Below are 21,897 nucleotides of genomic sequence, written 5' to 3'. Positions count from 1 at the left end.
AACTCAACTACAATTTGTGCAGTTTCTTAAGAACAAAAGGTCACTCACTTCTACTGAGAGAAGTCAGTGTGCAGAGGGCAATGCTATTACAAGAGACAGCAGGTGCCCTGCTACAGGTGAGGCAAAAGAACCACGGAAGGTAAAGCACATGCTGAACACTTTGAAAAAGCACCCCTTGAGATATAATTGCACATATATTCCAATTCCAACTTCAGCAAGCAAAGAATCCATAGAAAGGATTGATATTTTCTTTTATATTCATCACCTTTCAAGTTGCTGTATTCCCTAGGCACCTTTCTTCACTGACCCTTACTGATCCTCTTGCCCTATGTTTTACATTAACCAACACTATTCCATTCATGTTCCTCCCAACAAAACATTTTCTACGTCTCCAGTAGCCATGATTGCTGTTAGAATATGATTTAGCAGTGTTTTAATCTCCCATTTGGCAATCTCAGCTGCTGAAGGAGCACTTCCATCACAGCTGCAGCTGTGCCAGGTACCATCCTCGTATCATGCTATGAAAAGTACGGCAGAGGGATGCACATCAGCATTCAGTTCCTGGAGAACAAACCTATCCTGTTGCTTGGCTTCCAGACGGCTGCAGCAGCAAAGCAGAAGTACACAGAGTACAACTGAGTCTGTTAGGAACAAGCAAGAGCAAAAAGAAAAAAGTGACTTCAAGACCTGAAAAGGCTCAGGCAGGTTTCTAACTTCCTGAGGACTATACAGGATAAAATAAGACCTAGCAGAGAACAGTATATCACATTCCAGTACTGTAGCCATCCTTAATTAATCCACAACCTCTATCTGTGCAGAAACAAATATCTGAAATAATACATACACTGCAACCATCATAATTAAGCACTTTTAAGGTAGCTTGGTTCTATTTTACATTTCTTTCTTCTCCTGAAGGATGTTGCCCTACCTTGCTGTTGGTAGATTGCAATGAAAGATCTTTTCTTGAAGCAAGATCATGAAGTAGAATTGTAAATGTTTTATAGTACGCTTTCCCCTCAAAAAAAAAACAAACCCCACAACAGAATTTATCACTACTGTCATTAACAGGCCTAAAAACTTGTCCTGAAAATTTATAAAATAATCCTCTGAGATGTTCCTAATCTATCCAGCCAAGGATACCAGATTCTTAGCATGCCATAAAAACCTGTCTTTTTAATAATTTCAATATTCATGTTGTTCTTGCCTTATTTTGATTAGCCATCTCTCTCACTTATCCTCAGTACACTCAATGTAATAAAGCACACTCAATTTTATCTTTCAGTTCAGTACATATTTTTAATCTTCATAAATATATTCAGCACATACTTTATTTTCCAATTTCTGCTGCCTTATCTTTGAGTCTTATCCTTGAAGAAACAACCTCAATTCTATTATTTTATCAGTTCTATGCTATTTGAAAACAAGTGTTTTAATGATGTCTTTCATCCAAGTTAGTTCATTCTTTAATTTTATCATGTTTTGTACTATTTGGACATTTTTCCCACTGATGAGAAGACTTAACATTCTTCATTTGCATATGGTATGTGCACATCTCACTCATGTAAGAAATCAATGTAACATACAGCAATGTTGAGTTTAAATTGGAATTATCTCTAGTATGCCATATACTAAGGGCATAACCCTAAAATCCCAAAGTCCACAGTACTCTCACTGAAGTCCAAATGAATGGCATTTGGGAATCTTTTGGGGAGCCTAATAAATTATCTGTTCCTCAGTTATTTTAACCTACATTACTGGTAGACAAATATGAAATTACATACAAAGTTTAAGGTGATATATTGCTGAAGTTATTAAATAAAAATAAACAGATATTTTTCGGTATAGAATATCAACTAATAAAGCAAGCTGAACTGTACTACAAAACTTTCATCTTCAGTAAGACTACAAGGAAACATAACTGCACATTTACACACATTTCAACCACAAAATCTAACGTCACCAAAGATAGTCAAGTGATACAGTAATTGATATCAACAGGAAGGAATACTGGTTTTGGCAGCATGCTAAACTCCAAATAAAATTCATAATAAAGTTCATGGGCTGCATTTGCTGAACTTGGTTATCATTCAGCTCTGTAACTTGAAACTGTTACTCTAACATACACTATTCCTTTTAAAATTCCCAAACAGAAAAGGTATATTGACACTGATTACAAGATAAAGATGCCTAAATTATGCCTTTGGAGAGCTCTGCTCAAGCAGTAACATTTGTTTAATGGAAAGTTAACCTGAACTAAACTTGAAAGCTTCTAAATTCACTTAATCTATACTAACTTTGAATTAGAATATAATATCGCCTTTTGCATAACAGAAACTACACAAAAAGTCAGTGTTATAGAATTCCAAAAATATACTCATTCTTTAAATGACGAAAAATGCATTTTTGTTTCTTAAGGTCTTGAGTCTTATTTGAAATGCAAAGGACACTTTTTGCATGAAGGAATTTTCAGTTACCACAAAAAAAATTATTTTCTTCACTCCTATAGATCTCTCTTGATCTTTTGAATCTCACTCCACCAGGCCTCAGCACACAGGCTTTTACCAATTATGGAAAGATTTCCAAATATTGTTCTCAGCCAGCTTTTAGAGGCAAGCTGGCCAACAGAGTAATAAAACCTCAAACTCATTATTGAATTCAAGTGATGTGTCTTTGCCTTCCTTTGCGGAGAACCTGAAGCAATTTAAGGAAGCTGACTTAGGCAGCTACATGGCTTGTTAGTGCTTGACAAATGATATTCCAATTTAAGACTTCTTCTAATTTAGATCTTTTTCTTTTCCTTTTTTTTTTTTTTAATTAATGGAGGAATCATTCACCAAGATGACAAATCCTGTAGAACTATGGCAAGAGAAGTTGAGAGAACAGTCTTGACTTCTCTTCCAATTTCTAATGTATGTTTGCAGAGATGCACTCAAATGCACAATGAAATGACTGTCATGCTGCTCACTTTTTACAGGCTATGTTAAGAAAGTTGGAAATTGTTACGAAGCAGTTCACCTTGATTTCCTTCTAGAAGTACGAGCGTGTCAGTAGAGTTGATCAGAATTAAGGCTTTGTTACAACCTGCTGGTCTGGAGAGCATAAAACACCTCATTAGGATGGTCTGGTGAGTTCTAGGTAGAGTCCAAGGCTTCCATGGGTCTTGAAAGGTGGTCTGGCCCAAGGCCAACTATGTCTATGGCTTTCAGATGGCACATTACAAGAAACACGCAGAAAGAATTGCCAAGATAAAAAAAGGAACAAACAAACAAACAAACAAAATACAAGTAAGCCACCCAAAAAAACCCCCCAAACAGACCACAAACACCCCTTACACACAGACACCTGAATCTCCCAAGAAAAAAAAAAATCTATGCAATTCTTTTCCTTTTGTTACCAGTTAACAAAGTTCTGCATTTATTCCAGTTTTATGGAACACCTCACTCTAAAATTCTACTCCTTCCCCTATTGTAAATGTTTGCTCTCTTACTGAAGATTTTCATATTTCGGAGCAGGAGAAGAAAAAAAGGAAAAGCCTTGCCTCTAATTCCAGTCTATCTCTTTTTAATTTGAAATGGAAAAGGTCATTTACAACAAAAAATACTGGGGATATATTAATGCAAGGGAATGAATCAAAATGGGAACACCTGACTCTGAACATTTCTAAAGTTTAAACCACTGCCAAAAAGTAACATTTTTTCCTTTGACATCATTCTCCAATTCCTACTTAAGTATGTCTTTTATAATTCTGAAAGACATAACAGCCAGCAATCCATCAAAATGAGAGCTGCAGTTTCAGATATTCCATTTTCCTATTTTATAAGCCACAACAATATTACTTAACAGGCAAGAGCAGGCTTCTGTTCAACAGTCTTCTATTCACTTTGGATCAGAAAATACATATTCCTGTACAAGTAGAACATTTGAGTATTTACAGTTTTGGAACCCCTGCAAGACTGGAAAGAAAGGAGAAGTAGCCAGCAACATTTTAGAACAATATTTCATTGAGCAGATATTTCACAAAGTTCTGTATTTCACTGGTTGTTATAAGGGAAAAAAAAAATTAAAAAACACCCTTCTGTTCTGAAAAACAATAAATATTTGGAAATTCCCCTTGGGGACAACTTCAGGCAATAAACAAAGATCACATACATGACTCAATACTAAGCCTTTTTGTTCTTAGCTGCACAACTCTAAAAAGTCTTTTCTAACTTTAACGTAATAAGTTCCTATCTTTAGATAGGCAAAATTTTAGTATCTTTTAGAAGTGGACAGTGATATTTTAATATTTCCATAACGATGGAAAGAAGACAGCAGTCACAATTTAGGTAGTGTCTAGCACCAGAAAAGAAAGCTATAATCTTCTTTTAGGGGTGGGAGCTCCTTTCTCACAAAAGGCAAGAAGAACACAGAGAGGAATAACATTAAAGTGGGGAAATGCAGAACTCAGTGCAAACTACGTTGTCTTCATTGGCCTCTTCCATGAGACAGAGAGACAGGAGAGGCACATGAAGTGATAACTCTGTTATAGCAGGGTCAACCAGACAATCCTCATTCAGGATAAGTGAGGGGTGATGAAGATCATGGAAGCACAATTCCCACCCCCTTAATCGGAATTTCTAGCATGCATAAGCTCCTTTCTGTTGATTATTTATTTTACCCTGCAATATTTATATACAAATCATGCTGCTTTCTTCATAAAAAAGAAGTCCTTGCTTTTAGGTTATGTTTTCCTACATAGCGAGCAGGGAACAATGTTTTAAAATGTTCAACCACAAATATTTGGCTTAGGAACACAGTTGAGCAGTGAAGTGATCCCTACAGAGTCTTGCCATTTTGAGCTTCACACTCAAAAATCACCTTCTAAAAAGAAGTTGGAGAATAAGGTATAGAATTAAAAAAAACAACTGAGTACACGAGGAAATCAAGTAACAAAATAATTGTAGCTCAATTTATCCAGTATCTAGTATTAATTTATCTACTTCACATAATTTAAAACACATACTCAAAACCTCTTTTGAAAAAATTTAGAAGAATATTCCTCTATCCAACAAAAAAGTACATGTAAAATCTTGCAGAATGGGGCTGAAAACATTCAAATTATGCAAAAAAAAATCACAAAAAATTATGCAAAAAAAGATTTGGATTTCCTGTTATTTAAAAGGCAGATAAAGAAACCGCTCTGAAGAATATTTCCAGATCCTTTCAAGTTTTGGAAGATGACAAACTCATTAGCATTAGCAGGTCAGACACTTATCCAACTTATTTCCAGCACCAAGAAGAAGGAAACTGAAAACATTTCCCGCAAAACTGAATTAAGTCTAAATTAAGTTTTCAAATGTGAAAATAGAGGCTAAAAGCACAGACAGTTCACAGATTAACAAAAAATATTTGCATCTGCTATGAATTGGAGTGGTAGAGGGGCACAGACATCCAAAAAAAATTTAAAAAAAATCAAAAAAATCAGACTCTCCATGAACAAAGTAAAAACTAAAGGCAAATAACACATTCCTGTCCATGATACACTTGATCCTGGTCTCACAGTGCTTTAAGAGTTCATTCAACTTGGCTGAACACCAAAATAAAGTATCTCTGACTAAAAAAACGACACATTATTGAATCAGGTATGAAAGTCCATCCTGCCTTTTTGCCAGCAATTTTATCCAGGGCAGGAACAGGCAGGCACAAGGAAATATGACCTATTATTTCACAGAGTAGAAAGACCTGTTGTTCCCAACAGAGACATTCAGCACATTTCAGGTATGAATCTACTTAAAAAGACCAGCATGTGACCCCATGTAAAGAAAAGTAGTTAGACTAAAACTGTCAATAAGGACAGAAATACAATACAGTGGAACAGAATGGCACATCTACATATCCGTTGAAGTTTTTTATTCTCTCTCTTCAGCTATTTTTACTTTTAAAAAAGAAAATAATTATATTTTCTTATTACTCCATGTACCTGAAAGAATTAATCAGCTTATTCATAAACTTTGGAATTGCTAGAAATGGCCATACATGGCTATTAAAACCATGTTCAGCAAAGTGTAATCTATCATAGCTTTGATAAAACCCAGATCAAGTAACACTGATTACTTACCAGACTATTGATCAAAAGGTCTTCCTCCTCAAACACAGAAAATCTCATCAGTAAAAACTGATTGTACACTGTATTTACCTCTCTAAAATTCATTCTAAAATGCCAAACAGGTTGGCCTTGCTGAATCCAATTACGCCCTTGAACTACATTGACATTAATCCTCAAAATGTCCCATTAGAGTTTAAGTCTTTTTATTAAACCTTTCTCTGTATCTGGCAGATATCCATAAAAATCAAAGACTGTGTCAGCTAAAAGCAGTTCCACCCACTAATTTTAAAATGGTGGTGTGTTCCTGGCTATTCAAACCATTTCATTTTTTTCTCCTTCCATTTCAACTTTGTAGCCCATCAACAAACCTACCCCAGCCAAATAACTCCTGCAAAAAAAAGAGACGGATTGAACAGTTGCAGGTTCTTCATAATCACTGGCACATCTGCTCAACAAAGCAGTGCTCCTGCACCCCATAATCCCTACTCCAATGAAATCAAACCACCTAAAGCAGGCAGGACATAGGAGCTCATCACTCAGACATCATGCTGTGGCGGTGTCTGCAATGCACTTAACAGAAATAGAATTAATTGCAATCCTCCAAAGAGCTGATCCATTAGCACCAGCGTGTTAGGCTGTGAGAAGGAGACATCATGGGTAATGCCGAGGCACATCTTCCCTCACGGGAATACTTCAGAATGTTTTTTTCTTAGGAAAGCTTTTATACCCTTCTGAAATAGTACATAGATATCCATTTTCGTTTAGGAGCTTTTGTGTGTCACATTTGTTCTACTCTTTATAAATATTTCTCTAAAGAAAAGGTCAGTGGCAAAAGTCTACAGATACAGTCAATATCAGGCAGACATTTCAAACAGCCAAGACAAGACAAAGTCTAAGAACTTGAGTAAGCCTAGAACAAACTAAAGGCCAGATGCATGTGATTAAAAAAAAAATCCAAAAACAACAATAAACCACCACACACAAAGGAAAAAAAGCAACCCAACACTGAAAAGTACATAAAACAAAAACATACCACCGAAAGAAATGAGGAAACCAATTAGGTGTTTATATTTAATAAAAATCCTAAACAATTCAAAAAACAAACACAAAAATAACAAAAAAAAAAAATCCTAGCAATTCTTTTAATGTATAAGATCCACCATTGTTTTCCTCTTTCTAGAAAAGAAAATAGAGCATGTCAGCTACAGACGGTTTTCCCCACCTTCTACCTCTTCTCAACTTCTATTAGATAGCTACGAGAAAGCTCTAACTATCATCAAGTGCAAGCTTTTGATTACCCTGGGTAACATTTTCAGTTTTCAAAAAAAAAAGTTACCCTAAAAACCTAAAGTTAGGTTAATATCTTGGCCAATCCTTGCTTGTGGCTATGATTAGTAAATCTTCCACAAGTAGGGACACAATAATAAATTTCAAATCTTTCTAAAGAAGAACTACACTGTACTGGGCAAATGGGTAGACATTAAGACACAAAATAAAATAAAGCTATGAAAATACAAAAATAGGAATGTAAAGAGTTAACAGGTTTTGTTGAAGTCACACATCACAAACCTGCTAGAATAATCAGAAGCACTGGTGTAACATACATTAACTGCATTTTAAAAAATGTTTACAAGGTCCTTGACCAATTGCTTGGAAAAATTATACTGCAAAGGCATAAAAGGGAAGCATCTTCTATTAATAGATGCCCAGGAACAACGATGTGTGTAGTAAGGTGATAACATTTGCTAATGCCAACAGAAGACTAACCCAAAACTGAAGGTAAAGCTATAGGCTCTCAGTATCCCCACCAATCAAGTGATAAAATATTAAGTGAAATTTAGTGTTATAAGGGCAAACCGTACACATTTGGCAAAACACAACTACTTTTTTAACATTGGACTTCATATTAGCTGTCATCACACTGCACATAAGATCTTGTGGCACTGTGGAAAATTCAGCTCAGTTCTCAGAGTTGGTCAGAAAAATAATGGGAATAGTAAATAGTGCTGAAGCATGGCTGCCCTTCATCCTGCTTAGCTGATCTCCTCTTTCTCATGATATCCCCACGCTGGTAGCAAGATGGCACAAAGATGTCACCCTTCATCCCTAAGATCATTGCATCTGGGTTACAGTTGGGCCCTCAAGAGGAGTAAGACAGCCCGTCCTTGAGGAGGCACCTTCCAGCAGCCATGAAGCACATCCTAAATTAACCCCAATTAGAAGGGGGAGAGGAAAAAAAAAAAAAAAACACAACATGTGGACAGAACAAAACAACCCTTTGGGCTTCACTTCCTTGAGATCAGACTGCTCCCAAACTTGAGAGCCAGTGCGGTAGCAAGCACTAGCTAGTTAGGATCACCTGGGATGCAATTTAAAGAGCAGCACCCTGCTGTATGTATATATATGCACAGCCCATCTCCCTCCTGCTAAATACAACCCTCACTAATGAGTACATGGTGGGGAAGGCACAGACTAGCCAGAAGAGCTTCTTTAATGGTATATTGGGCTTCACCCACGAGTTCCTTGGGCTGGCTGCCATCAATCACTTTGCAGCTGCAAGCTGTCTCTAGCTGTTCATAGACTCCTCTGGCTTCCCTTCTTCACTCGTCATCCAGCTCATAAAAGTCTAAACTGAGGTTAATCAGCAGCCCCTGGCTTTAAAATCCTGCTTTAGGCCAAGAATAAAAGCAAGTTTTGCCCTCAGTGAATTACTTCAGAAGAGTGTTTTTCCTTAGGATTAGTTAACATTAATGTAAGATGTTCATTTGGCTGGTAACCTAAAACTATTATCTGAAGAGATTGCTGCTGCCATCTACTGACAGCTTCCATTACAAACAAAATTTAAAGCAACTTAAACAGAGTTATATTCTAAAATGAAACAAACTGATGCAACAGGAAAGCCCAGTTTGCACAAACTGGCAGCCAGGCTACATTATCTATCCAACAGGATAATAGAACATGAATAATACTTCACATCAGGCACAGATCCCTTTCAGTGAACGGAGAGTTTAGCAACAGTATCCTGAAAAACTTAAACAGAAAAAATGTGATGCAAGCAATTGGGTTTTGGGACAGTTTATTTTTGTTTGGTTGTTCTTTTTAAATAAAAGGTGAGGGTCTCTTCCTTAGGCTAAAGATCACTCAGCACTAAAGAAATGTAGGCATACTATTGAAAGATTAACTTTTAACTTTCTTTCACTGCGTTTTCTCTTATGAGTAATATCCCAGTTCAGATTAATGTGCCAATTCTGTGCTTGGTTTGATACAGTTTTATCTTCCTAAGGAGATCTTCACTGGAATGCATTGTGAAGTGAAATAGTCTCATAGGCCAAGCAGCTCTTCTACAGTGGATACCAACTTCAAAACACAAACCAAAACATTTCCACGATTCCCTTAAGTGCAGATTTGCAGACTGCAGCAGGAGCCATCTCTTAATGCAGCATGTTAATACACTGATATTATTAGCCTTCCTCCATCCCTAGGTTTCTTTCGTATGTTAAGAGCTAGTAGTCAGTGAGATGAATGCCAAGTATTTTAGTTGCCATCTACTCAGCTAAACATTTTCAGCTCAGTGCTTGCACACAGCATTTCAAAGGCTCTTTTGTTTAGCTGTCAGGTCTTCTCTAACCCAAACCAGGCAGCTGTTACAGTCATCTCTAAAAACCATAGCTTCCATTGCATAAACTGTCACCCAAGTCTCCCAAAATAGCTATGGAAACTAAGAGAGTCCTGATCTTGTAAACTTATCTCAGTGATACTCAGTCCCAGGACTCTCAGCAGTCAGGCAAGAAGCTGCTCAACAAAAACATCTGCCAGACCCCATTGCTCTTTGAGGACCAGCACAGACTTCACTGCAGCCCCAAACAGAGCAAGAGCCAATGAACTGAGACAGAACCACATGGGGATGCTCTGTAACCTTTTGTTAAATACAGTTATCTACACAATTATCTAGTCTAAACAAGACTGGTGCTTGATTACCATCAATTATGTAATTGTAACATAGACAGTTACACATATTATGTAATCACAGCACACCAATTACTGCAGGAATAGCAGAGAACACAAACAACTATTTACAAAAATTAGACCTAGCTAATTCTATTAGATAACACAAATTCAGGGATTTGCTCAGATTAAAAATTTATATATATCGCCAGAGGGTTTATGAATGCACATCAGGGATCACAGCACCCTATGATATTATCCACTGAACAGATACCGAACATAGATGTTAAACCACAAAAAAGGCAAAGTTTACACACCACAGACACGCCAGCCCACATCAGACTACATGAGAGCCAATGACCATTAAAATAAAATGGTATTGTCATTGTGAACTTCTTGCAAGCATTAGATGAAAAAAGATTCGTAAAGGCAGAATTTAGGGGAAGATAATGAGATTACACTTTTTACTAAGTGTCTTGTTTTAGTACTTTCTTGCTGATTTCACAGGTCTATAAACACATGTGCTACGTGCTGGACACAGCTCAAAATCAGAAGAACTTTAAGCAAAGCTTAAATGAAGAACGACAAGTAGAGTACTGGAGACTAGGGACAATCTTCACAGTGAAAACAAAGAGCTTACAAAAGGAAGGACACGAGTTCGATGCAAAGGAAAGAGTAATAGGAAAAAAAAAAAGGAAAAAAAAAAGACCTAGGAAAGTTATTTTTGCAAGAGCTCTAATGCATATAACCAAATGTCTTCTTTCCCAAGAATAGGAGAAGGATATTTCATTCAATGAAAACACAAAATTAGATTATCCCAGTCCAGACTTCTGGGCAATACAGAGCTGGAAAGAGAAGTCTATCTTAAAAGAATCTGCAAAACACACAGTCAGAACATGAATACTTAGAAACACACTCCTGTTGAAAGCAATGCTAAAAACAGTACGAGTAGTAGGAAGTGATCTTTGCTTCAGCCATCAAAAGCAATGGGAGGAAGAATTTGACAGGAAAGATTAAGCAGCTGTTTGATTCCCACTGAAATTGAATTCGTGGCTAAATGCACAGGAAGAGGTCTCTGAAAGGCAAGATGAAAGTGTAGTTTGGACAAACAGGTATTGAAGCAGGTCCAGATGCAATTTAGTACCAAAGAATACACTGTTTAAAGTTACATTTTAAAGTTATACTTTTTCATATATGCTTCGACTCTAGGTACAGCACAGCATTAATCCCTCAAAAGAATAAAATCAACAGAAGAAGTTGAGAATGACTAGGAAAAAGCAGAGCCACAGTCAGGGGGTGAGCTACTATTGGAAGTGACAGTCACATGAACAAGAGATGCTTCTTAACTCTCATTTAGAAGAGGTTATTCAAAAGATTAGAATAGTAAAAGACTGTTCGGTAGAACGCAAGGGATACCAACAGGACCAGGGAGGATACTGGGATGGAAATGCAATGGGTAACACTGTAAAAAAAGTAGCAACAAACTTCAGATATCAAATAGAGTAATGGGCACAGCTGGGCAAGCAGGCAGGTGAAGGACAGGTAGGCACAAAGAAAGGAAGGAGAAAAGCTTATGCTTACACCACAAAAAAAAGTTAAAGCAACAGAAAACATGGAACAAATTAAGCAAGAGATGAGAGCAGACACAGAAGAAAACCGAGAGGCAGAGTGGGTTATCAAAGCAAGCACCGATTATATGAAAGGTCTGACTCTAACAGTGGTGGAAAGGAAGAGAAGGGTTTCACTATCAGGAGAGCAAGCCAGTAACATCTGGAGGCAGGAAGGAGAAGCAGCAAGATAAGGGAGGCAATCAGTAGGGCTTGCCAAGATCCTGTTAAGATGGGAAAAGAGAGATATAAAGTCTTTCAGTTCATAGTAAATACAGGAGAAAATAATTACTATCATTACTCAATGGTTATAAATTGCATTTTGTGGTACTGTTGGAAAGCAGACGGCAATGACAGTCAGCACACAGACCTTAGTGGTGCTGCACAGATACTCAGTAAAAAAAACGAAGTGTGCTCTTTCTACCCCAAGTAGACATGGTATTCTGGTGTCACAGGGCCTTCAGGGGTCTGCAGGGCTCCTCAAATGGAGTCTGGGTCAGCACTACAACTGCTGCAGAGGAACAGCTATTAGGGAAATCAAGGGTTATACTTGTCTACTGTCTGCCCCAACTATTCCAGACAACTTAATGCTCCCCACACCATCTCTTCACGAGCAGAGCGAAGACAGCACCTTCCTCCCTCCTAACACTGCATTGGCATCATCTACTTCATGCTTAAGGCTGGAGTTTACAGCATTCAAGTAGCACAGAATTCTCTGCAAAGCCTTCTCCCAATCCAATAAGGCTGAAACTATCTCAAAATGTTTTAAAAAATACCTTTAGATTAAGGCATGCAAAAAAATAAGCATTCAAACATGCCTTCACAGTATAACAGAAGGGGCAACATAACTAGTTATTTAAAAAAAAAAAAAAAAAAAAAAAAAAGACCCAGTATAAGTAAGGGACTTGAAACATGAATAAGATATCACGCTGGCCTGAATGCATGACTACAGTAACAGGACACAATACACTAAGGCAGGTTAAAAGTCCTCGTGGCAACATCCCTTCTCTCACCACAACCAAATTCATTTGAGTTTTTACTAAACACTGCCTGATGTTTACATACATATAGATATCCATACATGTATATGCACAAGGTTATATACAAAATCAATCCAACAGTAAGAGGACAATTCACATCCCAAATAAAAGCTGGCAGAAGCACAGACAACGTTGGGGCTGAGAATACTCAGAAACACACTGAGACTTCTGAGCCATGCAAGGGGTGATACAGCTTCCAGATCTGCCTGGGCCACAGTTTTGTAATTTCCCCCCTTTTTTCTCCATCTAGCACACTTCCTACGATAAATCAAAATCTTACTAACACAGTAAAAACATATTTCACTGAAACTTACAGACACAGATTCACTAAGCTCCTTCTCAGCTTACAGATACTGCAGCACACGCTCATAACTAATATCATACATGTAGTATATAGCCTAAAAACCCCATATCAGCAATCACAGTCAAACCCAGATACAGCAACACTTATTCAGTTGCTCAGACTTTAAACAGACACAGAGCATGCTCTCAAAAATTAGAATCACTGATGAAAAAGTGTTTTATAATAAGTACCTCCTTAGCCAGAAGGGACACTTATTTCAAGATGCTCTGGAGAGATCACTGACTTACAGAAGGCTAAACCACACACACAGAGAAAACTTCATATTCTAACAGACCAGAAAAAGCTGCACAGCTGCAATATATATAAAACAATCTCATTCTAAGAATATTTAAAAGATATCGAATTGGAAAGAAAAATAATAAAACTCTACAGCTATGCTGAAATGCTGAAAACTCATTGTGTATGCCTGTTGATGCAAGTAAGATTCACTGACACATTCTCACATTTTTGTGGCAGAACTTACACACAGCTATGCCATGCAAACCTGAGTAACATTTTCACAGCTGCATTACAACGTAATTCACATCAGAGCCTCAGAAATATGTCATTATTCTACTATTTTACCTTGCATGTGATTCTCTGGTTATTGATTTATGAGTCAATCTGAAATCTTACTTTCAGGCTTTTCTTGCCACATTACACTTGTGATAAATGCTGTAATAACATAATTTATGTTAAGCTTTCACAAACATTACAGGAAAGCTTGTGATTATTGACAGCGCAATCATTTAGGTTTGCTCATCAAACTTGTCTACAAAAATCTTAAGCCCAACAACGCACTTGGTTTAAGGAAAGTTAATTCATTACAAGAGAAGTCTCAAGACATTCACCATCTTTTACATAATTCTCTCTGGCACTGGGTGTATCACAGCGCTCCAGTTTATACCTGTGTAGTTAAGTCCACAGATCGGGTCTGGCAGAGCTGGAGTTAAAACTTCCCCCACAGCAGCCCCCATGGTGCTGTTCTGTGTGTTGGTACCTGGGAAAGGTGTTGGTAACACCCCTGTGTTTCAGCTACTGCTGAGCAGGGTTCTTACAGCACCATCTCTCTGACATTCCCCCCTCACCAGTAGGCAGAGACGGCATAACCAGGACAGGCGACCCAAACTGACCAATGGGATATATTCCATACTACATGATGTCTGCTCAGCAGTAAAAGCTAAGAGAAGGGAGAAGAAAGGGGAGGCACTCATTAATTACATTAGTCTTCTGGATCAACCACTATACAAACTGAAGTCCTGCTTCCCAGGAAGCAGCCAGACATTGCCTGCTGATGGAAATAGAGGGGAAAAAAAAAAATCTTTTGCTTTCCTTTGTTTCTGTATCCAAAACCTTTGCTTTTGCTTAAATTGCCTTTATCTTGACTCACAAGTTTTTTTCCAACTTATTTTCTTCTCCACATTCTGCTGAAGAGGGAAATGATAAATAACTTGGGTGGGAAACTGGTGTTCAGCCAAGCTCAACCTTCAATATAAATTCCTTGAATTTAGGGTGTCAGGAAACAAACATGTACTACAGTACAAATGTACCATAAAAGTTTGCTATCACAACACTGTTTAGATTAGAGGAAAAAAAAACACAGTATTTATAATTTTATGTGTGAAATATGACTGATAATTTAAAATACTTTCAGCACTCACAGCAGCTTTTATTTTCATTTTCAATACAGTCATCCATAAACTAAATTCCTTTCCTTCTACATGATAATTTTTAAAAATCAATACATCACAAAAGTCTTAAAAGGTAACTTTTCACACACAAAAGCAGAATGAGTTTATTGAGCCAGCACATGGACAAACTGACCTGACAGATTGGAATGGTTACCTCCACGGGATCACTAAACCTCAAGCTAAGCAAGATTTACACAATAGACACTAATGACTCTGCTAGAGAATCCACTACAAGCTATTGATCAAAAATCCATTTTTAAATAAATTCCTAAATACATATTCAAAAATAAGCAAGAATGTCACAATGTTTACTCAATAGAACATAATGGGCCCTCTGGAGCTATTACTGAGATGCAAAAACATAATTGTACTTTTTAGTGTATCTTTTTGTGCGTAGACTGCAAAGTCATTTACAAATCTGGTTAAGTATCAGCACTACTATTTGGGAATATTAGTTTAAACATTAGGGAAAATGAACCATAGATGGGTTAGATAGCTTCTTTCTTTGCATTAGTAGCAATCGCTCTAAATTCACCCATATATGGCAAACAATGATTTAGGCTGAAATCAAGCCTTGAATGCACATGAGGATTAAAATAGACTGAGAAAGGTCAAAGTAATATGTTTATTTCTTTAGTGGAAAGAAAAACACAGAATTATTCTGAAGGACCTATGAACAGTAAACAACAAGGAAACGACACAACATGACATAAAAATGTGCAACGTTTGTTTGTTTGTTTTGGGTTGTTTTTTTGTTTGATTTTGGTTTTTCAAGTGAACGATTGCTATAAATTCTGACCTGTAATTAAAACAAAAACCATTAGACAATACTGCAGTCCTCAAAGAGGTCCAAAACTTCTAATCCAAAGTCCCCTCCTATGCTAATAAAAAAAGGCACATAAGTACCTAATACTTATTACACACATTAGCAACTGTTGCTGAGCAATCCTTCTCCCTGTTTCCCACTCAACATGAGTTGTGGAAGAAAGCATCTACCAGGCTGGGTAGAATCTAAGTAAATAAGTAAATAACCCACTTAGCACATAATTTAAGTGAGGCACATAACACTGTCTAGTTCCAAAACCCTATTTTGGACTGCAATACATAAGAATTGCTCCTCAATTAGCACAACAAACTTGTTTCTGAAAGCCCTGTCCCACACTAGGTTCCCCAGCCCAGACAGCCACAGCCAGTTTCCAGTTCTGCCTTCAAAAGCAACATATACTGACTGTGTTCATAGGATGCAAATGCACACATCTCCCACTTCCTTGGAAGCGGACACAGAGCCTACATGCTTTGTGTGGTTTGAGGACTTCACACAGGAAGCTATTAGCAATGTACAGCTCCCACAGGGAGCTGTATCTGTGGCTGATTGACTTTGTCAGGCTGCCACCCAACCCATCTCCTTTATCACCCCCCCTTTTAAACAGGACGGGGGGAGAAAATAAAATTTTAATGCTTGTGGGTCAAGATGAAGGCAGGGAGATCACTTGCCAACAACCATCACATGCAAAACAGGTTCCACCCAGGAAAAATTAATTTAGTTTACTGCAAATTAAAACAGACTTGGGTAGTAAGAAACACAGACAAGAACTAAAGCAGCTTCCTCCAACCCCCTTTACTCCCAAGGCACAAATTCACTCATTTATTCTCAACTCCCCCACCTCCCCTTCCACACTTCCCAAGTGGCACAGGGAAGATAGGGAATGGGCCTGTAGTCAGCCCGTAGCAGTTCCTCTCTTACATCCCTTCCTCCTTATGCTTTTCCCCTGCTCCAGCAGTCCCTCGCATGGGCTGCAGACATCAAAAACCTTCTCCAGCATCAGTCCTCTCCATGGGCTACAGTTCCTTCCAGAAGAACCTGCTCCAGTGTAGGCAGGCCATGGGCTGCAGATTATTCACAGCATATCCATGTACCCCAGCATGGTCTTCTCCACAGGCTGCAGGGGAATATCTGCTTCTCCACCTGGAGCAGATCCTTCTCCTTTTTTGACTTTGGGGCTGGTTCTCACACTTCTCATGCAGCATTTTGCCCTTTCTTAAATACATCTTCCCAGAGGCACCACTTGCTTTGCTGATGGGCATAGCTGTGCCCCACGATGGGTCCGATGCCGAGCCTTTGAGCTTTTCTAACAGAGGCCACTCCTGCAGGCCCCTCACTACTATTACTCTGCCATCTACAATCAGTATAATATGGTGGGGAACCAATCTGGGGGGAGGGGGGGAGAAAACCAGCAAAACAAAGCAACCTACCTACCCACACCACACACACACAGAAAAACAACAACAACAAAAAACCAAACAAAAAAAACCAACAACAACAACAACATAGAAAAAAAAAAAACACATAAAAACCCCCACACATACACACACAAAAAAACCCACAACAAAGTCTACGAAGGGAAAAAGTTTCACTATCAAATGCTGATTGTGCCTCAGGACTACAACTAGGTCTTCTTAGTCCACTCCAAGTCCAAAATAACCAAGTCCACTGCTAGACCAAAGAAAATAAATGTCCTTAAGGTGCCTAATAGGTCATTCTGCTGCATGCATATATGAAAAAGCAGAAGAATAAACCACATTTTCTCCATGAACTGAAAATTTACTTCCATGCTACTTGGGATTTACAGCACAGATAAGTCGGGAAGCATCCTTTGCAATTTCATAGAGAAGATTCTTCTTCTACAAGTAGCATAATTTATGTGCATTTGAACTGGAATGAGAGTCTGCCATTAAGCATTTGTAAATGCAGACATGCACGTGGCTCTGACAGCAGTTAATGAATAGCAGCAAACCAGTCTTTGCTTCATGACAGTGACTTGTGGAGCTAATTGTTCAGCATTCAGATGAGTTTCCAAAACATCAAAATTACTTTTCTTCCATGTCAAGCCATAAACCAAGCCAGATTCCAGTAACAAAAATAGGAACATGGTTTCATTGTAAGCCATTGCCCTTGAATCACTCAGTGGTCTCTGTACCGAGCCTAGTAGGTTGTGACATTTTAAAACTAAGCACCCACAATATCTCACCACACTTGGGCTTCACTGGCCAATCATTCTATGATCATGCATTTGTCTGCCTTCCATTTCTAAGTCTGTTACTGTGATCTCCCTAATTAAAGAAAGTACCTGATAAAATCACCTTTTGAAAATGCTGACATTAATCATGTCACCAGTCTTCTTTGATAAGCTAAAATTTGTCAAATCTCCTGGCTCCTTCCAAAACTTCTGCAAATTCTGAAAACCTCTTTAAACGTGGAAACCAGAATAAGACACAGTTTTCTAGCACTGACCTAGATGTAGAACAAAAATCACCCACCTATTTAACCAGTTCAGGCAAACTCTAGCATTTCAAGGGGAATTCCCACTTATTTACTGCAAGCCTAAATCATTTCTGTAACAAGTCATTAATTTGTGTCTCGCTTTCCAAGTTTCTTAAAATACAGCTTTGTATTTGAACAGCCTGAGTGGCCCTAGAGGGTTAGTTGATTTGCTGGTCCAACTGATACAGTCTCATTCCATCCACCTGTACTTCACCCTCCCATTAAAAAAGAAATATAAATTAAAAAAGAAAAAAAAAAAAACACACTATAAAAAACAAACACACTTAAAAACCCCCAAAAACCAAACAAACAGAAAACTAATCAAACCCCAAAAAACCACCCAAAACTACTATATAGCACATGAAATCAAGTACCAATGCTCACTAAACCTTCTAGTATAGTATAGGAACATTTAATTCTCCAAGTCTGCAGAGCCAAACTGAAAGCTACACTTGATCTTCTCCTCCTCCTCTCTTCACAGTTGCAAAGTTGATCAAAACATTTCCTTAAACTGTTTTACAAAATGCCAAGGCTCCCATGAAAATAGGACACTTGGAGGAACATAGAGTAGAAGACAGTATTTAGAAATTTAAAGCCCTTTACTAAAAATAGTTTCTGCAAGTCATACAGAAGAACGATAACATACAAGGCTGTGACAAAGGGGTGGCCGTGAACTTGCTGTCACCTACATATACTTGTCAGACCATTTACCACCCAGGAGAATGCAGCTGTATGAAACTCAAGGCAGAGAAACCTTTACGTCTCACCATCTCATTTTGTTTGCACACATACAGAAGTCTCTCGCATGCTCCTGAACGGGGCTTTGAAAGCAAATACTGCTTTAGAAGTATGCCATATGTGCACATTCATCACTGTATTAAAATAAGCCACTATATCACACTGAAAAATCTTTTAAATAAAATATACAATCTACCAAGCAGTACAATTGTTTCCATCCAACTGCTGGTTCACACAGTATAAAAATATTCTGGAAGCCAGTTATAAAATACTTGCTGTTAAAACAGGTAAGCGCCTCAAGCTGCATCCTATTCCCTAATTCTTTACAATCCAGTGCTATTTTCAGGCAACTAAAGGAGCAAGTCCATAATATCAGATAGAGTAAGAAAAAGAGCAATTCCACACTCAGTGCTTGTTCATTCCAGAGGATGAGTGGCCTCAACTCCTAATAAAGCCAATGACAAATGAGGGCACTCAGCAGCTCCAGCGTGTCAGGGTCAGACCCTATTTTAACAGTCCCTTCATGTCAGGAATAGAAATGCTTTTTACAGCATAGGAAGAGAAAATAATACCATTCTTTATCACAAACTTAGTTACAAAACCACACTAAAAAATTGTAGTGGGGTCTGAAATTGCATCTTGAACATTGTCACAATATCTCATTTTGCTGTGAGATTTTGCTTTCATTATTCCAGTGGATTTGGTGCAGTAATTCTGGATTTAGACCCATGTATGTTATGAACAGACCCTTGCCATAGACTATTTATGATTCAGCAAAAGGATGTTGACATCATGAAGAATACCCAGTGTTACAGACAGCAAACAATTGATTTTTTTCATCTCCACTCTTCCAATAATAGTGATTTATTTTTTTGTCCCTAAAAGCACAGTGCCAATGTAGCTATCATGAAAAAGGATTACTCAAGTTCTCACATTTCAGACTAGCACATCAAGAAAAGCAGTAGGAAAATGAATTACCTTATTTTTCATTAGAAAAAGCAGATTTCCTTTCAGTCGGCACCATCTCTCCCTCGGTTCTGTATGCAAAAAAGTAAGAGATTAATAAAAACAACCTTTTGTCTTCACACATTAAATGCTTCTCAAAGAAGATGCATTAGTTATAAAGGGCAGGAAAAAAAAAATCATTAACAACGCAAACAAAGCCAGCTTCACTCAGCGGCTGCCTATGTACAGCATGCTGTTAAATGCCAAATAACTTCCCAGAAGGTTTCTTCTACTCTGCAGCCGAGAGTATTGGTGACTGCAGCACATACTCATCGGTGTTTTCTCAGCTTTTCTCCCTTCTCCTCACACAGGAGCAGAAACAGGCACTTTAGCATGGAACAGCATTTGCTTCCATCATTTCAGGAGATCAAACATAATCCACGTTAAGACACAAAAACACTGGCTATTCCACTTAGGTTAGAACATGCTAATCTGAATTCACAATTTTCAGAAAGTAAAAAAAGGGAGTAAAATGAGACCCAAATATTTATAGTCACTTTGCTGTTACTATTCTACTATACTTTACTAAAGTGCTTAACCAATGGGAATAACAACGTATTTTTGTTTACATACACATGTAGACATGTAATCAAATTTTTGAGAACAGGGAATGTTTCACAGCTTTAGGGTCAGCAAGTGGGTCAAAAAGCTTGAAAAAGTTATTCTTCCATAGCTAGATAATTTTTAACATGGCTGATTTTTTAAATATGTGTATCTGTAGGTACATATAGATACCTAAACCTATTACAAACATACACAGATAGAGATCTTGTGGACAAATGTGGTGTCTTCAGAGATCATTTCCTAAAAGAGGAAGAAGCCTTTTTTACACAAGATGTATTCTACATTTTGAGAGGGCATATCTCCAGACAGCAGCCAACCTGGAATTGATAGGGAGCTGGAAGAACAGCTGTACCCTAAGGCCATGTTATTCTACAGTTGCCTCTGCAGAAGTCTTGTAATTCCCTCAAAGCTGGCCACCACTAAAAACATTTTATTGAGCAGGAGGACATCTTGTTACAGTCAATAAATAAAAAAAAAATTCTCTTTTCCTCTTGATAATTTCAATGAAGATGTTTCAGTAAGCAACATTTGAAAATCAGAATATCTTCTTCCCCACAAGAAAGTGCGAGGTTTACAGTCACAGGTACTGGGACTCACGGAAATAACTGTTCAATGATAACCTGGGTTGGTTTGTTTGGGTTTTTTTTAGAAAAGGAATTGAAGTTCCTGGATCTCTTCAGACCTACTAAAGTGCAAGGACAATACAGAAAAGAGAATAATATAAATTGATGCCCATCCACCAACTAAAAATCTGAACACAGTTATCAGATCCGAGTACTTTGCTTTACAGTGCAAGTACAGGAGTCTGCTAAGACTAAATTGCATCCCCCAGAGCCACGTGGGCATCAGGAAGAAGGAAAGCTATCACATTTACACTGTAGCTTTTTCTGATAAAAAGATATTTTTCTATATGACTGGGAAAGTCACTACCTTATAAGTGTGAAAAATAAGCAAGTCCAAAGATTAGTCAGACTAACAATGACAAGTCTGTCAGTAGATAGGATATGCAGTAGTCAGCATGCCTTGACAGAAATGACCCTTCTTCCCAAGGGATCATAATATGATTGCTAGGAGCCAGAAGGATTTACTGGGCAATAGGAACATCTTCCACATGCATAGCTTCTTAAACACTTTGCTACAATCTGCTCCCCCTGACTATGGCACAGATAATCCGTGATACTGAGCTACATAAGAGTTTGGTCTCTCTCCAGTTAGTGTCAGGTTTTTAGCAGTATTAAAAATACTAGCACTCAACATAAAAAAAATTCAAAACATCCTCATAAACATTAGATATTCACTGGGCAGGGCTTAACATGCTGCCTACGATGAATACACAGGGTGGAAATCCTGTTGAGAAACCCTAAAGCAGCCAGATGAGGATGCTCCCAAAAGCCCTTGTCCAGGAAGTTTGCTCCACCATCCGCAGGAAACTCTGACTATTTATCATTAGGAAATGTATGTCGTGGTTTTACCAGGGCATGTATAAAATTTTCTGAAAATGTGGCACAGAATTTGCTCCATCTCTTACCATAATTGAGTCTGTGGTGGGTTTGGGTT

The 21,897-nt window shown here is 37.9% G+C and overlaps 1 protein-coding gene across 3 annotated transcripts in view; it reads right to left on the bottom strand.

The window, feature by feature from the left end:
• The window catches only part of INPP4B (inositol polyphosphate-4-phosphatase type II B), a 336,440-nt gene that overhangs the window by 253,772 nt on the left and 60,771 nt on the right, over window positions 1-21,897 (bottom strand). For all 3 annotated transcript variants that reach the window (XM_027885672.1, XM_027885673.1, XM_027885671.1), the window contains one exon: window positions 19,750-19,808. In XM_027885672.1, the coding sequence (XP_027741473.1) occupies window positions 19,750-19,808 (59 nt within the window). The remainder of the gene's footprint in view (window positions 1-19,749; window positions 19,809-21,897) is intronic.

This window comes from Empidonax traillii, unplaced genomic scaffold (assembly GCF_003031625.1).
Source record: "Empidonax traillii isolate 1590-97213 ecotype Southwest subspecies unplaced genomic scaffold, ASM303162v1 scaffold170:size2694500, whole genome shotgun sequence".
Classification (NCBI taxonomy): domain Eukaryota; kingdom Metazoa; phylum Chordata; class Aves; order Passeriformes; family Tyrannidae; genus Empidonax; species Empidonax traillii.
This window is presented reverse-complemented; position numbering and strand designations above follow the sequence as displayed.